We start from the raw sequence: 24,508 nt of genomic DNA on the forward strand, positions 1-24,508 counted from the left end.
GCGGAACATTGATCCCAGTCAACAATGCAATCTCAATAAAAAAATGAAAATGAAAAAGAACTGCACTTGCGATTTCACTTCATTCAAAAATACAAAGGGGGAAGGATCAATCTCCGGGTAAGCTCGGAAAACTGATCCAAAATGAGTATGCTACAATAAAATAATATATGAAAATGAAAAAGAATACTGTACTTGCGATTCCACTTTCATACTGAATAAGTTTCCGTGTCGAGCGCATTCGTTCGGCAACGGGCATACAGGTCAAACTATAAATGAAAAGAGCACTTACTTACGTTTTCATCTACACATTTCCAACCCAATATATGCTCGGAGCGAGCGCTCCCGACCCTCGGCACCCGAGCATACCCAAATCCGAGGATCATTCTGGGAAATGAATTCCCGCAATTACGCCCTTCAGTCCACCCGGTCACCTGGGTAATCGGAGGGCCAGTTTGTGAGAACCAAGAATCACCTTTAATTCACAATTGAATTCAATGAAATGATATGTACTTACAATTCAGTTTCACTAGATACATAGAAAAAGAAAAACACAATCATGCGAAAGCAAACGACGATGAAGCGGGCAGAGAGCGATGATACACGTCCACACGCCAGCAGGCCGAAAGCAAAAGTGGTTTGTTTACCTCCCAGTCGCGCGCGCGCGCCTGTCGGACAAGCAGTTAACTACCGAACCCCTTGTTCGAAAGCTTACGACCTATCCAGCTGCCGCTAGTACCTTCCTATTGTAAAAGGACCGAAGGTTTGTATGCCGTGTCGGAACAAATACATGACTCGGCGTGAGTGCGCCCGCCCTCGGGCGGCACCGAGACATAATTCAAGGGTTCAATTCATGAAAAGAGCGAAATCGCCGTCTCTACGGCGATAGCTCCATGTTGATTCATAATTAAGTAATGAAAATGAAAACAGTGTACTTACAGTTTTTTTCATTTTCAAGTCAAACCAAACCATTAGTAGAAAACACAATATAAACAAAGCATACGACGATGAAGCGGGCAGAGAGCGATGACGAACACGTCCTTCACACCCGCGGCCGAAAGCAAAAGTGATTCTTCACCTCTCGTGCGCGCGGAGCGCGCGCACGATCGGACAAGCAGTTAACTAAACGACCGTTCTCCCCTTGTTCGAAGCTTACGACCGTCCCAGCTGCCGCTATTACCTTCCTATTGTTACAAGGACCGAGGGTTTGTATTACGTATCGGAACAACTGAAGGTTTCGAACCACCCTTGTTGGACTCATTCATCCAGTTGGTTAACAAATCTCTAACTGCTTGCGCAAAGGCGCCAGAGACGAATCAAAAACAGTTAACGTAGGCTTGGAAGAGCCTAAATGTTCAGCAGGAGGCGGAAAAAAAGCTACTTGCGCCTCGCTCGGAGCCGCCGAAATTCGAGGCGAAACAGGCGCATCAGGCGTAACAGACGAAAAAGCGCCTAAAGAAACACCCTTAGAAAACTGCTAGCTACAGCGCTAAAACCACAATCTCTACTAGTAGATGGAGCCGAAAAAGGCACAGATTGAGGCGACAAACGAGCCGCTAACGTCCGCGGCGCAACCCTACTCTCAGGCTCCTTATACCGCTTGACTGGAGGAGGCGAAGAATCGGCGCCTGAACGCCTCTTTAAGGGAACGCGAAACGGGCCGAATCTCGCCAAGAGCGCCGCGCGACCGGAGACGAATCGCTTGAATCATTCGAAAGGCGTCTGACCAGCAACACCTTTCCAACGCTTAACCGAGCCCTGTTGAAAGGCGCAACAGGCTCAACAAGAGAGGGCGCCTGTCTGTGGGCAAATCCCGATCGACTCCCTTGGACTTCCGGTATGTCTTCTCCACCCCGGTGCGGGGAGCTGGACAGTGACCTTTGTCTGGAGACGTGTCAGGACAGACGACGCACCCTCAACTACACTCTTACCTGAGGTCGCTTTCTCCAAAAACGTCTTAACTGAATTACCAAGTTGCAAAACCGTATTCGCTAGTACCGAAAATTTCTGATCTAACCTCGATTCCAGACTGGCAATGGTGTCGGAAGAAACTACACGGGAAGCCGGAGAAGTGGGATTAGTAGGAGGAATAGGAGGTGTAGTTAAAGGAGACATAACAATTTGAGGAGAAACAGAAGGAACATGAGCATCGCAAGACGAAGCAGAGCTAAGTCTACTTTCCCTAAGCGCTGCTTTTCTAATTCTGTCTTTAGCTAATTTCTCCGAGTATGAACTAAAAAAACTTCCATTGAGAATCAGTCCAATCACTACACTCGTTACATGTTCGATCTGCTGAACAAAACCTGTCCCTACACTTAACAAACATTTAGTGTGAGAATCATATTCTAACTTGGATAATCTAGTTTTAAAAACATGTTTTACATCCTGAGATGCAAACCTAACTCCCGACGGACTAGAATCCGACATGGCAAACGCCTAAAAATAAAAAGCAAAATAACAACAACGCCCAAAAGAGTTACTTCACCAATCCGAAGATCAATTCCACCAGAAAAAAAGCGAAGCAAAGTCATCCAACCGCACCGACCACCGATGTTCACCGGACGCCGGCAGGAAAGAATTGGATTCACCTGGGGCAGTTGTACCTGGTTCTCCCGCGAGTGGAGGGAGATGACGTCATCACCACCAGTGTTGGCGACGCCGACGCGCTAAATTTGAATTTAGTATCCTGCCGCTCGTGGAAATCACGGGCTCTATAATTGTTCGGTAAGACACTACAATAAAATTGTTTTATATTGAAAATACAAATGTCTGCAAGAATAATTTGCACCTCAGGTACTAACTACATTGTACGTTTATTATTTACAGTTTTGCATTTACACTGCTATTCTTAGCATTAGTGCTTTTGACCATTCCAAAGGCCAGATAAATAGGGCAGGTTGGAGTCTTAGATATACATATAAGGCTGATTACAAGTGACCGTAACTAGGAAATACGCTGAAAAGAGGATTACTTTAAAACCTTCAAGCGAACTCAAACTTACCTTTAATGAAGAGAGCTTTGGGAAGTATTTGCTGCACCCTTGAATAGGACATAACCAGCGCTTACCCCCTTGAGGTGAAAGCTCAAAGACTAAGTTGTCAATGCGGATCCCCAGATCTTCTAAGGCCTTATTGGCAACCTCGTCTGAAACTAAAGAATTATCTTCGTTAGACTGTAAAGATCAGATGTCCAAATAATGTTAAGTCATGTCATAATGAACACAAAAATAGTACGTATAGTATACACTATATTAGTGTCAGATTTATATAAAACACTAGATATCATCCTAAAGCTACAAATACTCACCAGTACACATTTCAGGATTTTCATCATTGAGATCATCATCATTCTGCTGGTTTTTTGAGGAAGATGGCGACTGACTCGACTCCTGAAGCAGATCTGCTGACAGAATAGAAGACGCAGACAACGTATCCAAAACGGAAGGCACAGACACCATGGTGGGTGGTGCCCCTGGTCGCAGTGATACTCCAACTCCTTCATTCTTGACTACTAACACAAGGGGAAAAAAATTTCAACGTTTTTAGGTCATTGATAAAAGGAGGGATAAAGAGAAAAAATGTTGGTACTTATTTATCAGTTATCATACTGTAAGTATTCTGCACAGCTGACCCATTAACTTGTGCTGATTTTAATACTTTATACACTTTTGACTTCAACTGGGGAAGGAATATGGACTTAAAAGTTATTACAGTATGTACTGCGTATTGTTAATTATTTTCTTTTGCTTTGCATTTTTAAATTATGTTAAGTGAAGGAGGTTAAAAACACTGCAGTAGCCTAGCAAATTAAGGAAGTATCTTTAAACATTAACTTAAAACTAGTAACACAGGAATACAATAAGTAACAATATGGCAATTTGTCGAAAATTGCATTTTTCCTAACTATACAAACCTGAGGTCCTTTACAATAGGAAGGTAACAGCGGCAGCTGGAACGGTCGTAAGCTTCAAACAAGGGAGTTCGGTAGTTAACTGTCTGTCCAACAGTCCGCGTGCCGCCCGACTGAGAGGTGAAAAACCACTTTGCTTTAGGCCCAGGAAAACGCAGAGTGAGAGGTGGCATGAGGTGGGACTATGTGTAAAGGACCTCAGGTTGTATAGTTAGGAAAAATGATATTGTTATGTTACAATAAAGTTTCATACATACTTACCTGGCAGATATATACATAGCTAAGACTCCGTCGTCCCCGACAGAAATTCAAATTTCGCGCCACTCGCTACAGGTAGGTCAGGTGATCTACCGGCCTGCCCTGGGTGGCAGGACTAGGAACCATCCCCCATTTTCTATCATATTTTCTCTCTTCCACCTGTCCCTCCTGCGGGGAGGCTGGGTGGGCCTTTAATTGTATATATCTGCCAGGTAAGTATGTATGAAACTTTATTGTAACATAACAATATCTTTTCATACAATCAACTTACCTGTCAGATATATACATAGCTGATTGGCACCCTTCGGTGGAGGGTAAGAGACAAGCTACTATATGGAATAGACAGGTAAACAACATATGTTGTAGGTATAAATAAAACCTTGGTTCCTACCTGATAGGTGGTAGACTTCGTGGGTGTTCGCCCAGTAGTCTGCATCACTCAAGAAAACTTTGCGAGATATGTGATCTATGGCCAAGAGTTCTTGTGGGTCTGCCGATGGGGTCTTACCCACTTACTCAGCAGAGCCTAAAAGGACTTTGTCAATGGGTGCTGATCCACTTATATGACAATACACCTTATGAAGGAGCACACACCAACCAATCCCGACCACCTGATCCTAACCATATGTTAGAACTAAAGATTGTTACGAGTTATCCCCGAACTCGTCACAACAACCGTAACTCAAAACCACTACGCACACATACATAATTTTCAAAAAAAAAAAAAATTATACTCAACTAATTGGATATGACAAGAATTCTCTTACTGCAATCAACATTAGACTGTCCCGACCCAGTGATAGACCTAAGTCCTCCATTGTTAGAAGAGATTCCGATCAGAATCCAAACAGGAAGCAAAAGTATATTACATTTAAGGATTGGTGTCAGCTCCCGTACCCAGAACCGTATCTGCCGATACTATAGGACCTAGAGAAAGCAACTTCTCATACGTCACACGCACGTCTTTCAAGTAATGAGATGCAAATACTGAGTTGCATCTCCAATATGTCGTATCTATAATGTTTTTTAAGCGACATATTCTTATAAAACGCGAGAGACGTCGCAACCGCTCTTTACTTCATGAGCTTTTACTCTCAGTAGTTGCAATTGTTCGTCAGGACAGACCCTTATGAGCGTCCGTAATGACGTTTCTTACAAAGAACGCTAGAGCATTCTTGGACATCAGTCTTGTGGGGTCTTTTAACCAGCGCACCAAAGACCTTGTCTAGAGCCTCCCAACTGACGCTTCCTCTGAAGATAGAACTTCAGAGCTCTAACAGGGCATAGAGACCTCTCTGCTTCTCTGCCGTACGGGAACTCGACATTCCTTTGAATTCTTGAATACACCTAGGCCAGGATTCGTGGGATTCTCGTTTTTCGCTAAAAACAGGGTCTTAAACGAGCAAATAGCAGAGTCTCCCTTGAATCCTACTTTATCCTGCAGAGCTTGTAACTCACTAATTCTTTTTGCTGTCGCTAATGATAAAAGGAATAGGCATTTTCTAGTTATGTCTCTAAATGATGCCAGATGCGGAGGCTCGAATCTATCCGAAGACAGATATTTGAGGACTACGTCCAAGTTCCAGTTCGGAGGTACTGGTTCCTTAGACTTTGAAGTCTCAAAAGATCTTATGAGATCGTGGAGATCTTTGTTATTTGCCAGATCTAATCCTCTGTTCCTGAATACAAGCCGAGAGCATACTTCTGTATCCCTTTATTGTGGATACGGCTAGATGAGATTTTACTCTCAGGAATAGCAAGAAATCAGCAATTTCCGCTATAGAGGTAGAGGAGGAGGACAACTTCTTGGCTCTACACCACCTTCTAAAGACCTCCCACTTCGACTGGTATACTTTCGTAGTGGAGGTTCTGCGAGCTCTCGCGATCGCGCTTGCCACTTCGCGAGAAAAGCCTCTCGCTCTGACAAGTCTTTCGATAGTCGAAAGGCAGTCAGAGCGAGAGCGGGGAGGTTTTGATGGTACCTCTTGAAGTGTGGTTGTTTGAGAAGATCCGGTCCTTCCTGGTAGGGATCTTGGAAAGTCTAATACGATCCACTCTACCACCTCCGTGAACCATGCCTGGGCCGGCCAAAAGGGGGCTATTAATGTCATCCTCGTCTCTTTTGACGCCACAAACTTTTTCATTACTAACCCCAGGATTTTGAATGGGGGAAAAGCGTAAACGTCCACTCGAGACCAGTTTAGCAGGAAGGCGTCTACCATAATCGCTCTTGGACCTTCCACGACGAGCAAAACACTGGGAGCCTTTTTGAAATGTATGTTGCGAAGAGATCCACATGAGGAGTTCCCCACAGAGACCAGAGATCGAGACACACTTCCGCGTGTAGAGTCCATTCTGTATGAAGGACCTGGTTCCTCCTGCTGAGCCTGTCCGCCCTCACATTCCTTACTCCCTGTACGAACCTTGTCAGCAGGGAGATGTTCCTGTGAGACGTTCCGAAGTAATAGATCCCTCGTGAGTTCGTAAAGGAACGAGGAGTGTGTCTCCCCTTCCCTGTTTCCGAATGTAGGCAAGTGCGGTGGTGTTGTTTCACGTTTACTTGCACTACCTTGTCTCTCCCCAGAGGTTCTAGGCTCTTCAAGGCCAGGTGTACGGCGAAGAGCTCTTTGCAGTTTTATTGTGCCAGGACACCTGTGCTGGTTCCCAGGTGCCTGACACTTCCTCTGAGCCTAATGTCGCTCCCCAACCCGTCTCCGACGCGTCGGAGAACAACACTAGGTCTGGGTTCTGTGTTCTTAGTTAGAGATCCCTTTGTTCTCTTCCAGAGGTAGCAACCACCACTGTAGGTGTGCCTTTTATCTCCAACTGGAATGGAAAAACGTCCGACAGTTGTCCGGTTTTCCAGCTCCAAGACTTCTTGAGGAAGAATTGAAGTGGACGGATATGAAAGTCTTCCTAGTGGGAAGAACTGTTCCAGCGAGGAAAGCGTCCCCAGAAGGCTCAAAACCATTGCCTCGCTGACGTTTGTTGTTTCTCTAAGAAGAGAGAGATTATCCTCAAACCTTTTGCGGTTCTCTCTTGCGAAGGAAAAACTCGAAAACCCCGAGAATCCATCCGAATCCCCAGATAGACTAGGTCTTGTCTGGGGGTCAGTTGAGACTTCTCGAGGTTCACAAGCAATCCCAACGCACCTTGGTCAAATCCAGAGTTAACTTTAGGTCCTCCAAGCACTGTCTCTCCGATCTGGCCCTGATGAGCCAGTCGTCTAGGTACATAGAGACATTCACTCCTTTGAGATGAAGAAATCTCGCCACATTCCTCATCAGGCTTGTGAAGACCTGAGGAGCTGTGGACAGGCCGAAACACAAGGCTCTGAACTGAAAGATCCTTCCCCCGTCATGAAACGGAGGTACTTCTTCGGACGAAGGGTGGATCGGGACGTGAAAGTAGGCGTCTTGGAGATCTAGAGACACCATCCAATCTCCTTGTCGTAATGACGCTAGGACTGAAGCAGAAGTCTCCATGGAGAACTTCTCCTTCTGAACAAATTTGTTCAGAGCGCTGACGTCTAGTACTGTCTCCAGCCTCCCGAGGCTTTCGCCACTAGAAAAAAGGCGATTGTAAAACCCCGGGGAGTTTTGATCCAGTACTATTCTATTGCACCTCTTGTCCCACATTTGTTCCACCATCGATCGAAGAGTATCCCTCAGCACAGGGTCCTTGTACTTGGCTGATAGTTCCCTTGGTATTGACGTTAGGGCGGAGTATTCAGGAAAGGGATACGATATCCCTTCCTTATGATATTCAGTGAAGACGCGTCTGCGTCTATCAGTGTCCAGGCCTCCACGAATCCCAGGAGCCTGGCACCTATGGTGCTTGGAGGAGAAATGTTTCATTTTCCCTTTTAAGGGACGAAAGGCGGACCTACCTCTCTTCTCTGGAGCCTTCCTTCTTGCCTTGGGAGGTCTGGAGATCGGACCACCTCGAAAGGGCTGCATAGAAGTGCTAGGTTCTTTCTTGTCAGAAACTAAAGCAGGTTTCTTCTTCCTAGCTGACTGCGTCAGAAGATCCTGCGTCGCCTTCTCAGTTAAAGAGTGAGCCACGTCCTTCACTAACTGAGAAGGGAACAAATAGTCAGACAGAGGTGCATACAGTAGAGCTGCCCTCTGAGCATGCGAGACTGCCTTTGTTAAGAAGGCGCCATACACCGTCCTTTTCTTCAAAGACCTGCTCCAAATAATGAAGAGACTTCAAAAGGATCCATCCTGTACCGCTTTGTCGATGCAAGACAAAATGCTAACAGGGCTTCAGGTTCGATTCCCTGTGAATCGTGAGCTTTCTTGGACATCACCCAAGGGACCAATCTAAGAAGTTGAAGACTTCCAATACATGGAAAAGTCCCTTGAGGAGATGATCCAGTTCTGAAATACTCCATGTAATAACGAGCAGAATTAAGACTTGGACGCCTTGAAGCGTCAACTAACGTCGAAAAATCTGCCTCTGTTGTAGAAGGGAGAGCGATACCCATATCCTCCCCCGTCTTGTACCATATGCCTCTTTTCCCAGCTAACCTGCTGAGCATGCAAAAATACTGTCCTGACTAAGTCTTTCTTCGACTTCATCCAGGAGTCTAAGGCCGTGTAAAGCCCGCTTCATCGAGATTGTGGGGCTTCAATCGTTCCAGAAAAGACGAAGGCTTCTTCGCCTTCGCACTCGAAAAGAGCGAGCGCGGAGAAGGAGGAGCAGCCGGAGTCAACTCGTCTCCGTATTCCTCCAGAAGCAGGGTAGTCAACACCTTATAGTTGGACAAGCCTCTCTTCCATGATCGTCATCATCCGAGTTTTCCTCCAACTCGTGATAAATCTGAGTTTCCGTTCTCCTTTCAGAACTTTCCTCTTCTGGAGGAGACAAACTCCTGATAGGAGAGGGGCTAAGGGAATGAAAGTCTTTCCTTTTTCGCCCTTTTGATCGACTTGGAAGGCGTCACAACCTGCGGCTTCTCTTGCGCTTTTAGAAGACGTCTTGTATGAGCGCTTCCCCGCTCTCCGAGCGTCATGTATGACGTCTCTTGTTGACGTCTTGATGACGCTTCGCGTCTGGAAGACGCTTCGCTCTCTAAGGGCTTCCTACTCGGCGTCACAATCTTGGACGGAGCGTCACGTCTAAGATCCGCTTGAAATGACGCTTCACTTCTAAAAGACGTCTTTCGTTTCTCTTGTCTTACAACACTCTCGTCAGCCCCCGTTCTTCGAGCAGGTGCGAGAGGACGAGACTTCTTAATTGGAAGCGTCACGTCCTTCCGACGGGGCGCTAAAACTCCCACAAGAGATGACAGTTGTTCCTGCCCCAACCGCCATAAGATCTTTCTTGACGCTTCTCCTACGTCTAGTGCAATGACGTCTCTCGTCATCACTCGGGGAAGAAGCCTGATGGGGTACTTCTTCTTGTAAGCGTCCGGTGACGCTGACGCCACCTTCGCTTTCTATAGCAGACGGGGCGTCATCCGAGAAGCGCTCTGGACTCGAATCAATGTCTTGCTTCATATGACGCTTCAGCGGTCTCGATAAGTTCGACTCCTTCCACCCTCGTTTAGGTGAGGGAGAGGGAGAGGACGAGAAACACTCGCGAAGGACGCTTTTCCCTATAGCGCCCTTGAGGCTGGCTGCCATGAGCAGAGCTAGCTGAATGGACTCTGACGTTGGGGATTCCCCACGACCTCCTTAAGGCTTTCCGCTTTCCTTCTCCTCTGGGCATGGGAGCTTGGAAGATGTCAGGCCTGGGAGCGCCGCAGGGACGATCAAAACGCCCCCTCCACAACACTGATAGGACTCACTTCACTAAAATGTTCACTATCACTAGCCTTACCTTTCGAGTCCGCCATCTTGGACTTCATGTCTCTAATAGTCGCTTTCAGATTGGCGATTTCCGATGCCGAATCCGAAAAGACACTTTGAGAATGAGATCTATAGGGAGAATCTACAGTAGTAAGGGTTAGAATTAATCCTGTGAAAGGCTCAATAGGCCCTTGAACTCACACCTTTCAGTCTTCTAACTCTATCCCTCTCTAACTTCTTCAAATAAGAAGTCAAAGTCTTCCACTCTTCTGCATTCAAACCCTCGCATTCCTTACAAGTGTGTTAATAGCAGAACAACTGAACCCCCCTTAACATTTACGGCATACAGTGTGAGGGATCAACCGAAGCTTTCGGTATTTCCTCACCCTGCAGCCTACATTCACACACATTCTCACACTCACATTAGAATAGACATACTGAGAAAAATCCAAAAGAGTTATTCCAAAAACAGTCCACAGTAGCGAATGCCAAAACACGATCCAAATACGTCACCAAAAGCCCGAAAAACGTTATCAAATGTTGAAAAATGAATCTAAAGTCAGGAGGTAATAACAACAATGTTTATACCAAACCCTGAGGGCGACAGGAGAAAATATGATAGAACAAAACGGGGATGGTTCTAGTCCTGCCACCCAGGGCAGGCCGGTAGATCACCTGACCTACCTGTAGCGAGTGGCGCGAAATTTGAATTTCTGTCGGGGACGACGGAGTCTTAGCTATGTATATATCTGACAGGTAAGTTGATTGTATGAAAATGCAATTTTCGACAAATTGTCATTTGTTCCTATACGAATACAAACCATCGGTCCTTTACAATAGGAAGACTCGCTTCTTGGTGGGAGGAATCTGAGTCTTAAGAACAGACTGGTGTTCGCCTAACCTTGGATTCCCTCCCTGGTCGTAAGAGCAGAGGGAGGGATCCTAGCCTCTGCCCAATGATCGGGGTATGTACCGCAGGATCAATGGCCAGACCTCTGGACCCAAGTAATAAGAGGGAGGCAAGCGTACCTCTTAAAACTAGCAAGCAAGAACTTGTTCCTATTGCAAGAGGCTATATAGTCATGGGTTTGTCTCTTGTTGGCTTCCACTTCCCCCCCCTTGTTGGGGGATGTGGTGGATATTTGCTCCTATCCCTAATGAAAGGGATAGGATGGGGCTCGGGTCGAGTAGCTCACCTGTATCTTATCCTGCTCCAGCGAAGTGACGGACCGCGTCCCCTCTTGCCCACAGGTAGAGGGGAGAAAAAGATGGGGAAGAGAAGCCAGTCACACTCATTCACTCATCCATTCATGCAGTCACACCAGGATTCGATGCTGTTCTGTCCGTTCGGGTGCTGGGTAAGCTACACAACGTGTTGAGCAGCCACCACGGGTCCCAAGGAAAAAGTCTCCAAGGACCTGTGGGCAATATCCCGAGGGTAGAAGGAGGAGAAGGTGGTCTGGTTAGACCAGACCCCTGCCTTCAGGACCTGCGCCACGGAGAAGTTCTTGCGGAACGCAAGGGAAGGACTAATACCTCTGACTTCGTGGGCTCTCGGACGAAGGGTACGGATGTCGTCGCTACCATCAGCTTCGTACATCCTCCTGATCACCTCACGCAGCCAGAAAGAAAGTGTGTTCTTGGATACTTCTTTCTTGGTCACCCCGGTGCTAACGAAGAGGCATCGACACTCAGAGAAGGCCTGATGGGTGACCGAGTTCTCTTCAGATAGCGCCGTCTCTTAGCGCCCGCACAGGACAAAGCAGCATCTCATCCGTATCGTTGTCGGTGAAGTCCATTAGGGAGGGGATTGTGAAAGACTCGAACCGGTCGTCAGGGACCGAAGGATTCTGAGCCTTAGCTCCGAAGTTCGGGACGAAATCGAGCGTCACAGATCCCCACCCCCTGGTATGCTTGACGTCGAAGGAAAGACCATGAAGTTCCCCTACTCTCTTCGCCGATGCCAGGGCCAGCAAGAAGAGGGTCTTGAGGGTCAGGTCCCTGTCTGACGACTCTCGGAGTGGCTCGAAGGGCCTTCGAGTCAGACTCATAAGGACGAGAGTCACATCACACCCCGGGGGCCTGAGTTCCCTGGGTGGGCAAGACCTCTCAAAGCTCCTCATAAGCAAGGAGACCTCGAACGAATCCGAGATATCCACTCTCCTCAGTTTCAGGACTAGGGGCAGGGCGGCTCTATATCCTTTGACTGTGGGGACAGAAAGGAGCTTCTCTCGGCGAAGAAATACGAGGAAATCCACTACCTGCTGAAGAGTGGCTCTGAGAGGAGATAGACCCCGTCTACGACACCAACCACAGAAGACGGCCCACTTTCCCTGGTACACAGCTGCAGAGGACTGTCTGACGTGTCCAGCCATCTCTGTTGTTGCTCTGCGAGAAAAGCCTCTTGCTCGCAAGAGATGGTGGATAACAGCCAGCTGTGAAGATGTAGAGACTGGACCGTCTGGTGGTACCGTTCTACGTGTGGCTGGACGAGAAGGTTGTGCCAAGGGGGAATCTCTCTCGGTGCTTCTGCAAGCAGAGCCAGCAGGTCCGGATACCAAATGGCCTCAGGGAGCCACCAGGATCATCCTGAGATTCAGGGCGGCCAGCACTTGGCTGATCACCTTGCGAATCAAGCAGAACAGGGGAAAGGCGTCCTCTGCAGCTGCCCATGGGTCTGGCACGGCTGAAAAGAAAACCTGAAGTTTCCTGTTGTAGCGGGTGGCGAACATATCCACTACTGGGCGCCCCCACAGGTTGAAGAGCCTTTCCGCCACGTCTGAGTGTAGGGACCATTCGGTCCCTATTATTACCTGATCCCGAAGGCTGAGCTTGTCGGCTACATACATTTCTCTTGCCATGGAATGTAGAGGGCTGACAGCTCTACCGAGTGAGCCACGGCCCACTCGTGCACCTGCAGCGTCAACTGGTGCAACAGGAGGGACACTAGGCCCCCCTGTTTGTTGACGTATGCCACTACCATGGTGTTGTCGCACATCAACACCACTGAGTGTCCCATCAAGTGGTCCTGGAACTCTTGGAGAGCGAGGAATGCTGCCTTGAGCTCCAGGACATTGATGTGAAGGTGCTTGTCGTGATGGTCCCACACTCCTGCAGTCAGCATCTCCTCCAGGTGTGCGCCCCATCCCTGAGAACAGCAACATCTCCCGGGGGGGAGAGGCACTCTTCCTAAGAGGTTCCTGTCGTCCAGCCACCAGGCTAGGTCCTGCCTCACCTCCTCCGTGAGGGACACGGGGAAGTACGATGGGTCCTCTGCCTGTGACCAACTCTAGTCTCCACTGAACAGACCGCAGGTGAATACGCTCATGAGGGACTAACTTCTAGTGTGACATGGTGGCCGATCACAAACCTGCCACTGCTGAGCTGACTGTTCCTGCCGAGACAGGAACCGGTCGGCTGCCTCCCATGAATTTGCTGATCGCAAGTCAGCGGGGAAGACTTACCTGCTCTGTCGATCAGCATACCCAGGTACTTCATCTCAGCTTGGGTTCGAGGTCGGACTTCTCGAAGTTCACCACGATCCCCAGATTGCAGCAGAACTTGAGAAGTCGATCCCTGTCCCGTAGCAACTGCAAGCGGTAGCTCGCCAGGACTAACCAATCGTCAAGATACCTCAGAAGAGGTATCCCTGATGAGTGGGCCCAAGCAGACACCAGCGTGAACACCTGTGGGGCGGTTGAGAGACCGAAGCAAAGTGCCCTGAATTGGTACACCGTCCCGTCGAGTATGAAGCGGAGGTACTTCCTGGAGGATTGATGGACGGGTATCTGGAAATACGCGTACTTCAAATCCACTGAAAGCATGAAATCGTTCTCCCTAATAGAGTCTAGCACGGAACGTACTGTCTCCATCATGAACCGAGACTGGCGAACGAATCGGTTCAGGGGAGAGAGATCTATCACCGGGCGCCAGCCCCCCCCAAGACTTCTCCACCAGGAAAAGACTGCTGTAGAAGCCCGGTGACCGATCCTTGACAATCTCCACAGCTCCCTTGCTCAGCATGGCTTTGACTTCCTGTCGAAGGGCTACATCCTTTAATGTTCCAGGAACGTAGTCTGAAGATGACAGGGTTGGAGGTGAGGGGTGGCCGAGACTTGAAGGGTAGTAGATACCCCTCCCGAAGGATGTCTACTATCCAGGTCTCCGCACTGTAGCGCTGCCATGTTGCCCAATGGCTCGCCAGGCACCCTCCCACCTTCCAGCAGCAGGTGAGGGGGAACGCCGTCCCTAGCTTTTCCCGCCTCTCTTCGACTTCTTACCCGCTCCTCCTCGTGGAAAGGAGGTCTGGGAGGGGGCTGATAGCGACCTCCCCTGGCAGAAGTCGAAGGCAGAGTCTTTCCTCGGGGCTTCGACAATGCAACCGTCTTAGCAGCCGAGGAAGTGCTAACCAAGCTCTTGGATTTGGCCGCAGTCAATCGAGGCTGCCCAGAAGCCTTAATACTGCCTGGTGTACCAGACGGTCACTGTCATCAGTGTGCCGTCATTCCACCGCAGAGTCCACCATCTCTCCTGGGAAGAGAGAGGAGGAACTCCGCACTGGTCCGTTGTGAAGGCCCAATGCCACCTCATGCCCAGCTGCCCTGGACACTCGGGTGAGGACTGCGTCCCTACGCCGAAGTACCAGGTTGGCTCACAGGTTTACCGTCTGGTGGGCAAGGTAGGAGATGGCCCTAACCCCAGACTGGCATAGCCTCCCGAAAATGGGTCACCTTCAGGAGTGATATTCCCAGAGGTGGCCGCGACCTTGGACACTGTAAGGGACCACAGGTCCAGCCAGGAGACTGCCTGGAAAGCCCCCATGGCGGTGGATTCCAGAGCAAGTGCCTCTTGCTGAGAGAACCACAGGTTCTCCGACAGGAGCTGCTGCAGACACACCCCCGGAGTTAGCCTAGCTAGCTCCGGGTTAACCTGTTTGGGAGGCATCGGATCCTCTGTTGGCACGTAGAACTTCCTCTATTGCAGTAGAGGCGGGGGAAGTAGCTTAGACAACCTACCGTGACCGTAGCGAACCTCTTGTCCGGAGACGAGCGAGGGTCCACATGTTCCCAGCACAGAGTCGGCCAGCTCTGATCGCGGCAGACCCACCGTCGTTTTGGGTGCCTTCTTAGGGCCCTAGAAAGACTCGAGCCGGGACGTGGGCTCAGAAGGTGGGAGCGGTGATCCTTCCCCGAGGTGGTTGTGCTGACAAATCAGCGCAATAACCTCTGCAAAATTCCTCTGGATCTCGGGAGTGACTGCGTCTTGGGGAGTTGGACCGTCAAGCCCCTCCAGCAAGAACGCCTCTCGAGACCCTCCTCCTTCAGAAGGAGAAACAGCGACAGACCCCTCCCGGTCTCCTCCTGCCACTTGTGCGTACGACCTGGTCGGTCCCTAAGACCGGCCGGCCCCTCCCCCTGCTCATAGGGCATCGTAGCGGGACCGTGAGGAGGCGCGCCCCTCACGATCACTCCGTGTCGCCTTGCCCTTCCCGGTGTAGCCCAAGGAAGTTGAAGGAACCGGAGAGGAAGACCTGACGCTCCGCTCCCCCCTCACTCACTGGCAGGACTGGTGTGCTTGGGGGGCTGCAGGCGATCGAGCTGCAGGACTGGTCGCACCACTCTCCTGGGGAGAGCGGCTGGACCGAGAACAGCGGCCCCGGTCCCGTGCGTCAGAGGAGCTGCTGCTGGTCTCTATACCCGTCCGGTCCCGGTGGGAGCGGCGGTCAGGGGACCTACAGAGACCACTGGAACCAGCCGGGGCTGGTTCCTGCGATTGAGGGGACCTCTTCCCAGCCTCAGCCCGTGATCGGTCTGGGACCGTCACATCAACCCTGGTAGCCTGCTGGTCGCTACGAGAGCAATCGCTGGCCTGGCGAGAGTCACCTGAGCGGCTCTCGCCAGCCTTCCGCTCCGTGCCTCGGTCCTGGCGCCGAGCGAACTTGGACGCCTGAGCTTTGGCTGCACAGTTGCCCGTAGGAGACCGTACACTCGGTACCTCTCGCGAACGAGAGGCCGAGCCGGAACCTGGTGTAGAGGTAGGACCTCTAGCACCAGGCGAGGAGGTACCGGTGTTAGCCGGTACCCCTCTGGTCCCGTCTTCTTCTTCCTTGCAGATGGAGAGACGGGCCCCGCTCCCGAAGGAGCAGGAGGACCAGTGGAAGAACCCCCCGTCTCACCGGAGTGAGACGGGCCCTTAGAAGTTCCCAAAGGAGACAGCCTTCTTCTTCCTGTGCTTGGAAGCCTTGGAAGTCGAAGGGGAAAAGGCGGCAGTAGGCAACGACGAAGAAAACGACGACGACACCTTCCTCTTCTTCTTCGTCAGCTCCCTCAGGACAGACGTCAGGTCCTCCATCCAGGCCGGAGCTATTGCCGAAGCAACACGGCCCAGCTGCACCTGTCCAGAAGGACCTGCGACTGGGGCAGCAAGACCACGGGCAGGAACGACATTGGCAGGGGCTGGCTCAGGCAAGGCAGGTACAGCAGGAGACAGGGCAGCAGCCAGCGACATCCTGGGTACCGTCGGCAGATCCAGGGGCGAACTCTTAGGGCACCGAAAGTCAGGGGCTGGGGCGAGGGCGATGAACCCGGGTGAAGGAGGCACGCCCCTCCTCAGGAAGGCAACAATCGGGGCCTGGACAGCAGCCGAAGGAGTCAACGACGTCACATGTTGGGTGTAGACCAGGTGAGGAGGGGCGGCATACCCTGGGGTCTAGACGGTGGTGGTCACCGGTCCATGGGTGACCGGAACAGCACCCGCCAGATGATGCACCAGCCCCTGAACGCTCGGTGTGCCCTGGAGACCCAGCGAGAACCATACCTGGCCGAGGTCGTCGCCCGCAGCAGGAGCACCTGAGGAAGCAAAAGTCGGGTTGGCAGGAGGGGTTACCCCTTGCAAAAAGGGGGGGGGGGGGGGGGGGAGCCCCACCCCGAGCGAACGGAAGACCCCGAATACAGCTGTACGTCGGGGTATCTCGCCCCCTCCTCTAAGCTCGACGGATCGGGCGAAGAGAAGGAACGAGAACCGCCCCCACCCCCCGAAGGGGAAGGAGCCATACACGGGAGCTGAGCCGGTGGCAGGAAGGAAGACGACATGTCTGTGACCAAGGGAGTCACTTGAGAGCTTTCCGACGACTCCTTGGCAGGCTTACGTCTCTTCCTCCTACCTTCGTACAGCACCCACTGCTCCTCCGACCAATTATTACAAACCTCACAGGGCTCGGCCCGAGATCATTCACGCCCCCTGGCACCGAGCACAATACACATGGGGATCCACCTCAGGGAAGGAGTGAAAGACCCCACACTTACGGCCCCCCACACCAGGGCAAACTCTGCGGCTGATGGGGGGGCGCGGGGACAGCTCCAATTCACGAGGATCCCTCATTAATTGCAAAAAACAAAGAAAGTAACATGTACTTACAGTATTCTTTCACACACAAACAAACCAAGTTTGAGAACATAACACAAAGCATACGACGAAGAAGCGGGCAGAGAGCAATGAAGAACATGTCCATCCACCAGCGCGGCCGAAAGCAAAGTGGTTCTTCACCTCCCAGTCGCGCGCACTGTCGGACAGGCAGTTAACTACCGAACTCCCTTGTTCGAAGCTTACGACCGTTCCAGCTGCCGCTAGTTACCTTCCTATTGTAAAGGACCAACTGCAATGTATGTATATGGCAGCATAAGTAGGTCTGACATGTACATGCCCTTTGTTAATGCAATCTAAATTTTTCATGTATTCGTGTACACGTAAAAAAAAAAAAATAGTACATGTAAAAAAAAAAAAATAAAGTCAAAAGAAGTTTATGGATATTGCAATTTTCTTATCTTGCATTGGCAGATCACTTTTGCAGTAATGAAAAGGGACAAAAAATAAAACAGCACAAGTGAACTGCGACTCATGGCAACATAGCAGTAGGAATCTTAAAACCAGTTCACGGTAAAATAACTAAGATAATTTAACCATTTGTTTTCCAGAATAAACCAAGTACTGTATCACTGAATATAGGTACTGTACCAGGTTAGGAATACTAATCTGCCCAAAAAACTGTATTATATGTCATTATATGACATGCCTAGAACTTGAGTTAAAATGGTTTAACTGTAAATGAGATATATTCTGCTCATTAAATATTAAATGAAGTCTACTATATATTATTTTGAAAAATGTGATATTCTGCTCATTAAATATTAAACGAAGTCTACTGTAAATTGTTTTGAAAAATGTGTATGACACTGAAGTTTAAACTAAATTTCAGTGCAAAAAACTGTAATGCACTTGAAATAAGGGAATAGGAGCATTTGATTTTCTTCACTCTATTATTCAGTATACAGTACTATGTTCTACGTTAGCATTTGTTTAAAAGCATAAATGAATCAACACAGTAAATTAATACAAAGAACAATTCAACACAATATCTCACCGTTGCACTTGTCTGAAGCTGTAATGGTAGACAAACGGGAAAAATTCTTTACTGGAGTTACACTATCAGGTGGGAGCTTCTGACCGATAGGCTTAAAAGCAGCTGCCTTGCCAGAAGACAACACAGTGCCTGTCACTGTCGTAGCTTGTGCAGTTGATATTAGAGATGTACTTGAAGTAGTAACTGATCTTACCAAAGTAGGTGCCTCTATCAAAGCAGAATTAATACCTGTTATTACATTACTGGTTGCAGGCCCTTTGTCAGCTTCAGCCTTGTTAGTAATGTTATTATGGCTAGCTACGGTGGTAAGAGGTGCACTACTGACAGATGTGGCTTGCCTCAACAGTGCCAACTGCCCCTGCTGCATTCTTGATATTGGTGCTTTGACTTCTTGCAAAACTTGGTTGATTTCAAAATTCTGTGGCCCAGAAGAAGCCTCTTTACCACCCTTCCTCTGACGAGCAGATCCTTGCTGGTGAACTTCCTGTATGAGTCGGTGTGCTGTGTGAGCCGAACGAAGAAGTTGCTCCGGTGAAAGACCAAGTGGGTCGAGGTGAGGTTCACGTATGCTGGATACAGCACGCACCAAGTCACAGGTGTTAATCTTGAAAAGTGTATGTTCATTATTGGAAGACACAATGCTGACAGTGGTGAGATTTGCTTTGCGGTCAACAGTAATGGTTACATTGGCAGTTCCTGGCTTGCTGGACTGTAATGCAACTACTTTCAGAGGTGTTAACGTTAGGGGAGCACCTTCCTTTGCCACGCTATCAGTTCTTGTGTCAATCTGTGTAGGAGGTCTCACTTGCTGCTGGGTTGTATTATGCATAAGTGGCCGAATTATAAGAGCAGGCCTAACCACCTGTGAAGTGGTACTGGTAGTTGTGCTAGATACTGATGTTGTGACAGAGCTGATGCTAGAAGACACAGGTACAGTAGCAACCTTTGACTGGAACATATTAATGGGGAGTTTCTTTAGGGCTGCGTGCATAAGACCAGTTGGTATTTTTAACAGGCTTTTGGGTGCTATATTGACTGAAGCTGTTGGTGTAGTGATTGTTGTTGTTGTGGTAGAATTAAATATCTTAGTAACACTCGCTGTGACTGGAACCTGGGAGCTACTCACTGTTGATGTCTCAGTGCCCGTCATGGCAGTGGTTGTGATATCACTTACGTCAAGCACAGAAGAGGGCAAAAAGGTGCTGAAGATTGAAGATGCAGTCGCTGCAACAGAAACTGGTGGTGGCATTGAAACTGTAGAATGACTAGAGGCTGATGAGCTTGGAACTTGTGAACTTTTACTATAAGTGAGATCAAGGTTATTTTGATTTTCCCGGGGTTCTAATTTCACCAAAAATGTCCCAGGAGAAATACTTCTTTCAAATTTTGGTGGCGTTTTACTAAAGCTTTCTAACATATCACTACCTTCTGGACTCTGTATTTCTAAAGGATCATTTGAGGCGTCCATTGCCAATATACTTGACAACTTACTATCTACCTCACTATTAGGACTGGTTAAGAGGTCTGTAGGAAGGGTGCTACTATCTTCTGATGGTCTTGACCCAAATGGATAGAAATTAAAATCCTCCTCTTCTAGGCGGCGAGACACTTCTCTGTTTCTTTGTTCTTCAGTCTTAATTGGCGTTTCGTCAAAACCCAAAGGTCTCGTTGCCATATTTTCAATTTCTTGCGGACTCATAAGTTTAATTGGTTGAATATTATTGACCATTAACTCTAAATCATCGGCCGTTTCACTGACCGTCACTTCTTGGGTGTTCTCAGGAAGTGAAACAGGGCAGCTCATTGCGCCCGAGAGGCCTTCGTCCCTGTCAGCCAGAGGACTCGGATCGCTCGCTTCAGTCTCCTTCTTTTCCAGGGACACGGCCAACAGAAGTTCCTGCGTTTGACGTGCCCATTCTTCCTGACCCCCTGGCAGCAGCAGTTCTTCAAAATAGACCGCGATCTTCTGTTGGTAACGACAAGCCATTTTCCACTCTCTTACCTCCCAGTTTCTTGCTAGGATCCGTCAGAAGTAACTCCTCAAACAACCCCTTATCTACCTGCATTAACGTTTCCAGCTTCTTGGTAAAGCTACTCCGACGGCTGCTTGAGCCACATAGGCCATCACCCAAGTCTGGGAAGGAGAGCTGGCTCTGCAGCGTCCCACAGGATTCCCCTGCACCATCCTTCGATAAGACCAGTCCATAGTCCTGCCCTCCCACATTCAGCTGCACATTAGTTTTGAGATTGAGGAAATCGCTCTCGTCGATCTCCGAGGGCTTAATGTCAGGGTCGAAGTCGAAACTTGAAAGACTGTCACTACGCGTTTTGAGCCACTCTTCGATATGTTGCAAATCCGCCCCTAAATCACTGGTAGGGTCAACCTCATCCCCTGACCGAAGCATCCCATTTATGACGTTATCACTGTCACTATTAGCAATCCTTCCGTTATCAGTGACACTGCCGCCATGTTGACTACTGACGGAGTTTATGGTGGGTGATCTGGATAGTAGCTGTGACATTGCCCGTCCGTCACTCGTATTTGCTTCGCAACCACCATTATTATTCTTAAGGATAAACACACGTCTACTCTCGCCAGCATCGTCCCGTGAAATGTTTAGGATTCCGTTCTGTGACATGTGAACCCCCGTCCACAAATATCTATGGGGTCTCCAGTAAGCACAGCGATCAATGGGAAGCTCGTCCGCTAGCGTACAACGTATTGTCAGGGGCTCACAGTGAGACTAAAACGAGTTTTTCCCACGCGAGCACACCTTGAGGCTCATCTCAAACTTTCGTTGTTTGTTTACATTCTGTTTTCTCCTCACCTAGGTTGAGACATAACTTAATACTTAAACTGCAAGTAGTTCTTAGAATGGTGACCTACGAAATAATACATTATTCCATATTACTTCGTTCAGGTACTTGCAATTTTACATTATAAAATGAATGGGTTGAAAAACGAGTTTAACCACAGCATGAAAGATGCCAAGTCGAAACAAAACTGATTTTATTTAATACGGCGCTTTAGGGTAGGAATTCTTGTTATGTGTATTGAATATACGCTATAAATTGTAATTGTTGTAGTTTTATAAGAGCTATTGACCGGAAAAGATAGGCTTTGACATCAAAATATTGATGAACATATTTTGACATCTTGTATTGGCAACTTTTTATGACAGCTTACAGCTGATGTGAGTTTCATCGTGGCAGAAGGTTGTTAGGTCTTGTACAGTGAACATGTCTCTCCAGCAATTATTGACTGTAGTTGTACTTTTAATTTCAAGTTATCGTGTTCACTGTGTAGATGACCTAGATAATGGTAAATATCGATTTGAATATAAAGAGATATACTACTGATAATGGTTTTGAAAATGTTTATTTGCTTTTTTAATGTAAATCATGATAACTGAATGAGCGAGGTAGCCTAAATTGACAAGCCTACCCCTGACGCACCATAGATAACTTAGTCCAGCCCAAGCCAAAGTCGTTAAGCTAAAAATTATAATAACACTTGTTTGTAGTCTTGATGCATGACTGAATGTTGGATTATATACAGTAGAGTTGCCCATTTTATCCTGAAACTAACCTAGGTTAGCCCTGTGTTTACTTAGGCTACCCTAGCTGGACACAGAGTTGAGCACAATGTATACTAGTAAGGGGTGGCCACATTTACTTGATGTGTTATTATGGAAGTTACTGTAATTGGTTGGCTACTTATTTGATTGCATGAGTTAGACCAAGGTTATCGTTATTTTTTATTGTACAATTAAATAGTTAATACTAGTGATTGACAATACTAGGTATCTCCATGATCCCCGTGGGGGTTAGTGCCATTAGTGCGCCTGATGTGGTACACCATAGGCATTACTAAAGGTTCCTTTCAGCATCTCTTTGGCCCCTAGCTGCAACCTCTGTCATTCTTTTTTTCTGTACCTCCATTCATATTCTCTCTTCCCTCAAAATGTCCACCTTCTCTGAAAGTTGTTTCCGTTTTGGCACTGAATGACCTCACAGGTCCCAGCGTTTGGCCTTTGGCCTAAATTCTATAATCCAGTCCCATATCTTCATGACCATTTGAAGATTCATTCTTGGCGAGTGCATTTGAGTTAGTGGGTTTGAAGCTATCCCAAGAATGGTTAGGTAGGACAAACTACTTTTGGTCAAGTTAGGTTAGGACTGATAGGCTAGCTGCTGTTCAAGTTAAATTTCATTTGGAGCTTGTTTCGATTTTCACCCATTCAAGAATAACATCCCAGGAGAATTAGCAATACTTAAGTTAATATTAGGTTATAGTAAAAGCCAGGACTCTTTGCAGCTAAGCCCCGCCCACTGTGCACCAGTTACATCACACTAGTTAACAGTCCACATGATGACCAGTACAGATTTAACTCCGTTCAGTAATGTTGAGTTCCATGCTTGAAGATGACAACCACAGGTTTGGGTTCCCTGGTTTGTGAAGTTTGCAGTTGGTATCTCAATATAAGATATTTACATTTATGTCATCACGAAGATCTTGGATCATTTTGTCTGTGCATTTTTTATTTTTCTTTTGATAATGCACAACTTAATACATAAGTATCTTTCTTTTTTTCAAATTGGTGGTGGCCTACATAAGCAATACTGGATGTCAAATGTTAATATCATTGTGAGATTAGGCCTACATATAAAATTCTTATATTTTTAGGCAATGACAGGGCATAGGTGTACACATCAAATTCTTATATTTTGAGACAATGACAAGGTATAGGCCTACATGTCAATTTACAATTCTTATTGTAAATAGTTTTCTACCTGTATCTGCTGGAAATAGAGTAGCTTGTAATTAATATATTAGTTCTGACCCCACGATATATAATGTATATGCATAAGATGGTGAAATGTACATGTATAAGCATGTGCATGTATGCATACATGTGTACATACGTTGATGGCCATAGTAAATGTGACGGCACTTGTACTGCAATGAATAAAGGTAAAATTTGTGGCCATGTAGTCGATGGCATACATAGACTAATCATACAACTGTTGCAGCCTTACACACAATTATCAAACTGCTCTCAATGAATTATATTGAAAATATATTGGGCTGAGGCTTCCTCAGATCAAGATCTCATGCTCAAGACTGCCTCTCTGCTATTTTTTGCCCTGACAAAGAATTTTAGCACGTTGCATAGCTCATGTTAACTTGTCTGGCTTATGGAGGGTTGGAAATTTCTCTCACTCTTGTTCATTCCATTGGGTTTCAGTCACTGGAGTGTGAGTTGGGCATGTGTGGTGGGACCTACTCCTTTCAGCTCTTAAAGTTAGTGTGACTGGGTCTATTTCATACAAAGTAAAGGCTAATTATGATATGGATGTATATAACAGGTTACTTTTTTAAATTTTTCTATACACTTTTAGCTTAGGGTCTGTGACTAATCTCTCAAAGAACCAATTTAAAACCTGTAATATTTATATTTCAGGACTGGGCAAGAATTATGAATGGAATTCACTCGATGATGGATTAAAGCTCTCAAAGGAAACTGGTAAGCCTTTGATGCTTATCATTCACAAGTCCTGGTGTGGAGCTTGCAAAGGTGAGATCAAAATATAGCTTACTAATATTGTGTTAGTCCCGACATTTTTCATTTCAGATGGGGCTCTTATCCTTTTATCTAGTCTTTTTCTTCACAACAAGGTACTAGTACGTATTTCCCTTTTCAGTCAAGTCATTTGGTCTTTTCCATTTATGATTTAGAGACAGGAGATAATATAGTGTTTTTTAATAATTTTTCATTGTAGTATTTAGGAAGCAAAATGAAAACCATTGATTGGTAGTTGATTGCCAGATGGGTCAACTGCTTATTGGATTCTCCTAGGGCAGGTCTACTTGCATCAAGTTAATGCATTTACAGTAGAAACATACATACAGTACTTTTTTGTGGTTAGACTTGTTATGGCAGTAGCAGGGCAGTGCCCTGTGTAAAAATTATTAATGAAATATTTATTTTATTTTTTTTTCTATCTCAGTCATCCTATTCGACTGGGTGGTTTTTATAGTGTGGAGTTCTGGGTTGCTTCTTGTACCCTTAGAGTCCATCACTTTCTCACTGTAAGTGCTGTTTCTAATTGCACATTCTTTCGCATT

The 24,508-nt window shown here is 47.4% G+C and overlaps 1 protein-coding gene across 1 annotated transcript in view; it reads right to left on the reverse strand.

Moving 5' to 3' along the window:
• Positions 1–21,088, reverse strand: part of LOC135197114 (uncharacterized) — a gene marked incomplete at its 3' end in the record, with an annotated part of 47,801 nt that extends 26,713 nt beyond the window's left edge. Inside the window, 4 exon segments of the mRNA XM_064224080.1 lie at positions 2,999–3,147; positions 3,304–3,507; positions 18,379–20,329; positions 20,331–21,088. Coding sequence (XP_064080150.1) covers positions 2,999–3,147; positions 3,304–3,507; positions 18,379–20,329; positions 20,331–21,017 — 2,991 coding nt within the window.
• Between the last annotated feature and the right edge of the window lie 3,420 nt (positions 21,089–24,508).

The sequence above is a fragment of the Macrobrachium nipponense genome, chromosome 18 (assembly GCF_015104395.2).
Source record: "Macrobrachium nipponense isolate FS-2020 chromosome 18, ASM1510439v2, whole genome shotgun sequence".
In the NCBI taxonomy this organism is placed as follows: domain Eukaryota; kingdom Metazoa; phylum Arthropoda; class Malacostraca; order Decapoda; family Palaemonidae; genus Macrobrachium; species Macrobrachium nipponense.